The sequence below is a fragment of the Pteropus alecto genome, unplaced genomic scaffold (genome assembly GCF_000325575.1).
Source record: "Pteropus alecto unplaced genomic scaffold, ASM32557v1 scaffold398, whole genome shotgun sequence".
In the NCBI taxonomy this organism is placed as follows: Eukaryota; Metazoa; Chordata; class Mammalia; order Chiroptera; family Pteropodidae; genus Pteropus; species Pteropus alecto.
The window spans coordinates 944,634-952,991 of record NW_006442497.1 but is presented as its reverse complement, the minus strand read 5'-3'; the positions used below and the strand labels follow the sequence as shown (position 1 = coordinate 952,991).

The window sequence follows — 8,358 nt, the reverse complement described above, 5'->3', positions numbered from 1 at the left end:
ATGCCCAGAGAAATACACTTATGGAGGCACAGATATACATACACACAGGTGCCCGTATTCATAGGCATGAAAGCCCAGTCTCATACAACCAGATGCATATAACATATACACTGTGCATATAAAGAGACACCTGCAGTCATGCATGCATATGCACATGTGCAGTGCTGCCATTCACATTATAGTCAGAGTGACTGGCAGCTCCCTGTTGCGGCACAGAGCACAGCCATTCACTTAGACTACGGTGTAAATGGAAGTTCCTGGGATTCTGCAGCACAGCATCCCCACTCACGTACAAACTCCAGATAGTCATAGACATCCATATATATGTGTGTGTATGTACATGCAAAGACAGATGTGCCCTGGCCTGCACACATGCACACACAAGCATGTTCTTCCAGAGGTATGTGCACACAGACATGAGAGAGCACATGAGAACTTAAGAGACAGGTCCCATATAGGTCCGACCTTGGCCCCACCTCCCTGAGGGTGGCAGGTTCTTGCTCTGTACCAGCTAGGTCTCTGAAGCCCCTCCAAGATCTTGCTAGGCCACGGGCTGGTGCAGTGGGCACTCAGCCTAAAACAGAGAGATAAAGCCAGGCCCTATTCCCAGAAATCCCCTCAGCCCCTTAGTGTATTTCAGAAGAATCAGTCAGGGTTCGAGGCACCTGCTGTGAGGCTCTGGCCCTGTCATAACGAACAATCATCACTTACACTGAATTATGAGATGGCTGAGGGCCAGGCCCTGAGCTGGACACTAGCAGTTGTTTCCCAAGAAGTGGGGACTATCATTGCCCCATTATGCAAATGAGGAAACAGAGGCTCCAGCCAGCTATGGTTGTACAGCTGGAAATGAGGAAGCTGAGACTAGAGTCCCAGAAAGAAGCAACTCACCCTCCCACCTAGTGTCACAGAAGGGAGCAGAAGCCCACAGAAATGCTCACACAGTGAGGAAGAAAGCCCCCACCCACACCTCCAAGACCTGCAAGCAGCAAGAAAAGATCAAAGAGTCAGAAAAGCAAAGTGAGAGTTTTGTTCAGACGTTTATTTTGGGCCCAATTGCCACAGCATCCAGGCATACCAACCTGTAGCGTTAAATAAAAATTCTCTCTCATCATACTCATTGTCCATATTTAGGAATGAAGACTTGCTCCCTTGTTTGGTCTGCTCCTGGGCTCCTCCCAGCCCTGTGGTGCTCTGGGTGCTTGGGCCTGGTCTCATTTTTTACCTTTAAGCTGTCACTCTGGCTTCCCAAAGTGCTGCTTCCCACAGGAGAATTCTAGTTACCTGGAGACTTGCCTGTTCCCAACAGTCCCCAGGCACTCAGCATGGTTTCACATCTCCAGACCTCCTTCATCCCAGTAATGGCCCTCCTTCTCACACAGCCAGAGGAAGTCCCAATAGGGAAGGGGCCTCAGGCAGGCAGAACTCAGGGTCTGATAGCCCAGCCAAAGGCTTCTCAGGACAAATGGCAGTGAGAGCAGGAACCCCAGCCTACGGAGCTCAAAGAGCTCTATTCTCGTGATTGCCCTGCTCCCATCTGTGTCCCACCCATCCCTTCCTCTTCGTACCCTAAACCCACACTCCAGCTCAGGCCTCCTCAGCTTCGGCCTGATCCATTGCAGTAGCCTCTGAACTGACCTCTCTGTTTCACTTTGCCTCCATCAGGGCCTCATATCTGATGATAGTCCCACCACTTTTCCATGGCTCACCATTACTTCAGCAGAAAATCCAAGCTCCTAGCCTGGCACCCAAGAAGTCTATGATCTGACCTCAAACTCCCTTTTAGAATAATTTCCTGCTTTCTTCTCCTTCATTATACCTGATTAGAGAATGCACTCTTGCCCCACGTGCCCTGGCTCATGCTGACTCCTCTCTCTGAATGCTCTCACCTCATCCCATTCCCTGTCTTGCTAACTTTCTCGGCCTTCAAGACCTAAACCAAATGCCCCTCTTCTGTGAATCCTACCAGACCCTCAGTCATTGGTCCTGGGGCTGCCCAGCCAACACTTACCTGTTCTACCCTGTATTAGAGCTACTTGTACATGTGTTCTGTGTCCCTGAGCTCCTCAAAGACAGACTATGGGTGTGGCACAGTCTATAACTCCCACAACGGGACTGTGGAATCAAGTCTCGTTCATTCTGCGGCTGCTCTCTAGTATGCCTAGCTGGTGACTGATGATTCAGTACACTAGCCTCAGGGATGCCCAGCAACTGCAGGTGTCCCCTCTGAGCTCCTCAGGCCAGCTGGTGCCTCCCTCATCTGGCCGCATCTCTCTACCTTGCAGGAGTCCTATTAATGAGCTTCTCCCTCTGCCCATGAGATGGTCATTCCTGAGTTCAGAAACTACAAGGTTGACCTCCTCTCTACTGGGTCCGTAAGGCCCACTCAGAGGGTACTGCCCATAGTTAGTGCTCAGTCGATCTGGAATGAATCAGTGATAAACAGAAAAGAAGGTTGAATCTTAAATGAATGAATAAGTGAATAAATGACAAAAAGACAGAGCAGTTGAGCCCGGGGAACTATAGGAAGGAAGGCAGAATGTGCACGCAGCCTGCTGTCGAAGAAACAGCCAGCAAGCTATTTCTTGCTTGGGAGTTGGGTCAGGCTGCCCTGTCCTCTACAACCTCACCCCAGTGTTCCACCCAGAACCTCCAGGTCTTTGCCTGAATGCCCAGTCCTCCCTGCTGTCCTCGATCACCTACTTGCCATCATGCACCCACATAAATGTGCACTCTTAGTTTGGGGCTAGATTGAGAACTCGACTGGCTCTCCCCCTCTCCCCCATTCAGGCATGGCCGGGGATGAGGACAACAGGGATATGCTCCATGAGAAGAAAGCTTGCTGAATGAAAGGCCACCATGGACATGCAGCACCTGCTGGTGGCAGGGCAGCTGGTGGACAGATAGACAGGGGCTGCCCAGGATGCCTGTCCCCTTCCTCACCTGCGATGATAAACCAGTTCATGTAGTTCAGGAGGTTGATGTAGCAGAGCACTGCAGCAGCCAAGTAAGCTCTCCAGCGGGGCAGGCTCCAGGGGGCAGGCATGGTCAGAGGGGGGCACTGACTGGAGCCTGAGGCTCAGAGTGCCCACCTGACCCCAGGGACCAGCCCTGAGGCCCCTCTGGCCCAGGATCCCAGCACTCTGCAGACGTGCCCCTAACCTCGTCAGCCTGCTGCTCCCGTCCCAGAAGGAGTGTGGAGGCAAAGGCACATTAGCTCTGCACCAAGTTACTTCCTGTGAGCCTCCCAACCTCAAAGCAGCTGCCCTAAACTGCTGAGCATCTTATCTCATGTCTGTGCTGAGCCCACTGCAGACTTGCTGGTGAGATTTCACCATCTCAGCCCCTGAGACCTGCTAGATGGGAGGAGAGCTCCTGCTCCCCCTACCCCACCCCACCCTGGGTGACTGGACACTTTGGTCCCCTTGATCTAGCCTGCAGCTATGATAGCTGCAGTGGCTGCAATGAGGAAGAGAAGCTTCGCGGGACAGGAAATGAGATGAGTCTCCCAGAGTCCTGCTTACTGTGAGAGGGTCTGGCTTCCCACACAAGAGGGACATAAACCAAGGTCAAATCAGGAAGGCTGGGTGTTTCCAGGGGAGCAGCATTGGACTGGACAAAGACGGCAGAGAGGCTGCCTACAGGAACACAGCCTGTGAGCAAAACTCATCAATGGATAAAAAATCTAGGGGGAAATTTTTGATGAGAGGCAAGATATTGGCATAGTCTTTATCAATTGTTTATTAGTAGCAACGTATGGGAGGAGGGTAACTACACAGTAGAAGAATTAGGCAATATCTCGACCGAAGGATTAAAGTAACATCAACAATGAGGGGCAGTGGGCATTGTTTCCATATGAAGCCCTGAGCAAGCCACATCGTGGTAGCAGGATTCCCATTAGGAATGCATGACCTGAATCATGTCTGATGTCTGACAAAACACCAGACAAACCTAAATTGAAGGACACTACTTTTTTAAATAGACTTTATTTTTTAGGGCAGTTTTAGGTTCACAGCAGCTGCAGGTGCCCCCTCTGAGCTCCCCAGGCCAGAAGGTTCAGAGATTTCTCATATCCTCTCTGCCCCTACACATACATAGCCTCCCCAGTATCAACAAGCCCCACTGGAGGGGGACACTTGTTACAATTGAACTTACAGAGACACATCATTTCCACACAAAGTCCATAGTTAACATTAGGATTCACACTTGGTATTGTACATTCTATGGGTTTGGACAAATGTATGACATATATTCACCATTATAGAATTATACAGAGTAGTCTCATTGCCCTAAAAATCCTCTATGTTCAGCCTACTCATCCTTCCCTGCCCCAACCCCTGAATTTTTTACTGTCTCCATAGTTTCGCCTTTTCCAGAATGCCGTATAGTTGGAATCAGATGGTGCGTAGCCTTTTCAGATTGGCTTCTTTCACTTATATGCATTTAAGTTCCTCCATGTTATTTCGTGACTTGATAGCTCATTTCTTTTTAGCACTGAATACTATTCCATCGTCTGGATGTACCACAGTTTAGTTATCTATTCAGTTACTGAAACACATCTTGGTTGCTGCAAGTTTGGGCAATTATTAATAAAGCTGCTATAAATATCCGTGTGTGGGTTTTTGTGTTGATGTAAGTTTTCACTTCCTTTGAGTAAATACTAAGGAATGCAATTGCTAGATCAGATGGTAAGAATATGGAACACTATTTTTTTTAAAGAACTGCATTATTCAAAAATTTTAAAGTCATAAATGACTAAGAAAGACTGATAGATTGTTTCAGAAAATGACAGGGATGTGATAATTAAGTGCAACATGAGATCCTAGACTGAGTCCTATACTAGAGGGGAAAATGCACATTATTGGATCAATTGATAAAATTAGAATGCAGACAGTAGATAAGAAGAAATAAATCTGTGTCAAGTTTGCTGAAGCTGGTAACTATACTATGGTTAGTGAAATCTTTATCCTGAAGCTTTAAGGGGTAAAGGGCCAACATGTATGCAACTTACTGGTTGAGGAAATGGTTGAGGAAAAATAATGGATAGATATAGTAAGAAAGTAAATGGGGCAGTGTTAATAAGAAGAATTTGAATAAAAATGATATGGGTTTCTTTGTATTATTGCAATTTTTCTGTAAGCTGGAAATTATTTCTAAATAAAAAGATATAGCACAAAATTACAAACAACCCAATTAAAAATGAGCAACGGACTTGAATAGATAATTCTCCAAAGAAGATATATAAGTGGCCAACAAGCATATGAAAAATGCTCAATATCACTAGTCATTGAGGAAATGAAAATCAAAACCTCAATGATACCAACTTCATACTCACTAAGATGGCTAGAATAAAATTAAAAAACTTAAAAAGAAAACAGAAAATAATAAGTGTTGGTAATGATGTGGAGAAATTAGAACCCTTATACATTGCTGGTAGGAGAGTAAAATGGTCCAGCCACTGTGGAAAATGATATGAGTTTCCTCAAAAGGGCAAGTATAGAATTATCATATGACCCAGGCTACTCCTAGGTATATACCCAAAAGAATTGAAAACAGGGACTCAAACAAATACTTGTACAAAAATGTTCATAGCGGCACTATTTACAACAGCCAAAAGGTAGAAACAACTTAAATGGCCATCAATTGATAAACGGATAAACAAAATGTGGTACACATATACAATGGAATATTATCTGGCCATGAAAAGGAAATGAGGTTCCGATCCATGCTACAATGTGGCTGAACCTCAAAAACATGCTAAAAGCCAGACACAAAAGGTCAAATACTGTATGAGTTTGTTTATATGAAATATCCCAAATAGTTAAGTCCATAGAAAGAGAAAGCAGATTAGTGGTTGTCAGAGGCTGAAAGGAGGATGGAATGCTCCTCTGAGATTGATGAAAATGTTTTGGAACTAGATAGAGGTGATGGTTGCACAAGAGCATGAACGTACCAGATGCCACCGAATCGTACGCTTTAAAATGTTCTCAATTTTGTTATGTGAATTTCACTTCAATTTTTTTTTACTTCAATTTTTTTTTCACTTCAATTTTTTTAAAAAGTTAAAGCAAACAAACAAAAAAATGATCTGGTGGCATGACAAGAATGTGAGTTTTGCTATCCAACAGGCCTGGGTTCAAATTCCAATTCTGCTTCTTCCCAGTTGTTTGCTTTGGGCAAGTCCCCAACCTCTATGAGCCTCAGTGTCCTCATGTGTGACGGAGAGAAAGGAATATATGCTTATTCTTCTTAATAATTGTGAGGATGAACTAAGATGAGTCCTTGTAACATTCCCGGCATAGAGCCTGGAAGCACTCAGTGAGTGATGACTGTCATTGCTGTTGTGATGAGGATGATGGTGGTGGTGATCGGTCCTTGGCCTCTGCCATGTGATTCAACTGCATACCCCATGTGGATGGTCTCAGTAAAATAAAGAGAAGTTCAAAATCAGGCCCTCCAACACTGTAGGCAGTTTAGCATCATGGCTAAGATCATGTACCCTGGAGCTGGACTCACCACTCCATGGCCATCTGATCTTAGGCAAATAATCAAAACCTCTCTGTGCCTCAGTTTCCTTGGGGGTAGTAATAATACATACCTCACCGGGTCGCTGTGGTTAAATAAGATGATATTTGAAAAATGCCTAGATCTTTGCTTGGTATTGAGGAAGTGCTATGTGTTTGTTAAGTAAAATGGGGTTTTCCCTGGTACAAATAGATGAGATTTTGGTCTCAGCATGCCCTCAGAGCTGAGGAGTGACAAGGTGAGTTATATCCTCAAATATTAATATGAACCCAGGCACATGTATGTGCACGCACGCACGTGCACACACGCACGCGCACACACACACACACACACATTCATGCAAACTAAAGAGCATTGCAACCAAGATAGAACTGCCCCCATCCAGAGACTACTGCCCCCGACAGGGCTTGTCAAAGTAATCCCTTTCCAGAGCCCAGGCCTCATCATGCCAAGCCAGAATGCCACCTCACTTCAGCTTTCAAAACCAGGCAGAGACAAGGGAGCAGCTCATAGGGTTAGAACTCCCAGGACTGGTAAAGTCCAGCAGGCTAGGTGTTGGCCAAGAGGGCAGCATCAGAACACAATCAACTTCCCTGGACCCCTTGGCTTTCAAGCATGGGGTCCCACCAGGGACCCAGGGTTTGACCTCTAGAGGGGTCCCGGATGAAGAGGCTTTGCCCCACATTCCCAGAGGCATCTTAGAAATAAAGTTGAACATCATGTCCCAGGAGCAGAAAGTCAGCAATGAGGCAGCACAGAGTCACAGGTGATCAGGTAGGAGGATTGGGTTCCAACACTGTGAGGACACTTTTCCTCTCTGGGCCTCAGCTTCCCCATTTGAACATTGGTGGTCCTGGTGATGGAGGGATTAGATAGTCCTAGAAGGTCCACTCATCTTCGCAGTTTATGTGTATGTCTGTCTCTCAATTCAGCTGCAGTCTCCTGTGAGGGACCCAGGAAGTAGATCCCATTGATTTCTCTAGGAGTCATCATCAGGTATACACTGCTGCCTTCTCTAGGAGTCATCATCAGGTAACCAATGCTAAATGTTTTGGAACTAGATAGAGGTGATGGTTGCACAAGAGCATGAACGTACCAGATGCCACCGAATCGTACGCTTTAAAATGTTCTCAATTTTGTTATGTGAATTTCACTTCAATTTTTTTTTACTTCAATTTTTTTTTCACTTCAATTTTTTTAAAAAGTTAAAGCAAACAAACAAAAAAATGATCTGGTGGCATGACAAGAATGTGAGTTTTGCTATCCAACAGGCCTGGGTTCAAATTCCAATTCTGCTTCTTCCCAGTTGTTTGCTTTGGGCAAGTCCCCAACCTCTATGAGCCTCAGTGTCCTCATGTGTGACGGAGAGAAAGGAATATATGCTTATTCTTCTTATGTGAGGTGAGGATGAACTAAGATGAGTCCTTGTAACATTCCCGGCATAGAGCCTGGAAGCACTCAGTGAGTGATGACTGTCATTGCTGTTGTGATTGATGGGGGTGTGGTGGTGATCGGTCCTTGGCCTCTGCCATGTGATTCAACTGCATACCCCATGTGGATGGTCTCAGTAAAATAAAGAGAAGTTCAAAATCAGGCCCTCCAACACTGTAGGCAGTTTAGCATCATGGCTAAGATCCTGTACCCTGGAGCTGGACTCACCACTCCATGGCCATCTGATCTTAGGCAAATAATCAAAACCTCTCTGTGCCTCAGTTTCCTTGGGGGTAGTAATAATACATACCTCACCGGGTCGCTGTGGTTAAATAAGATGATGTTTGAAAAATGCCTAGATCTTTGCTTGGTATTGAGGAAGTGCTATGTGTTTGTTAAGTA

The 8,358-nt window shown here is 45.7% G+C and overlaps 1 protein-coding gene across 5 annotated transcripts in view; it reads right to left on the bottom strand.

Moving 5' to 3' along the window:
- SPNS3 (sphingolipid transporter 3 (putative)) overlaps window positions 1-3,373 on the bottom strand; it is a 42,342-nt gene extending 38,969 nt beyond the window's left edge. For 2 of the 5 annotated variants that reach the window (XR_003043297.1, XM_025040182.1), the window contains exon 1: window positions 2,944-3,373. Coding sequence is in view for 4 of the 5 variants with exons in the window: in XM_025040182.1 (XP_024895950.1) it covers window positions 2,944-3,046 (103 nt within the window). In the remaining variant the exon portion in view is untranslated. The remainder of the gene's footprint in view (window positions 1-2,943) is intronic. The other 3 variants (XM_025040180.1, XM_025040181.1, XM_006922214.3) reach the window with 2 other exon arrangements.
- Between the last annotated feature and the right edge of the window lie 4,985 nt (window positions 3,374-8,358).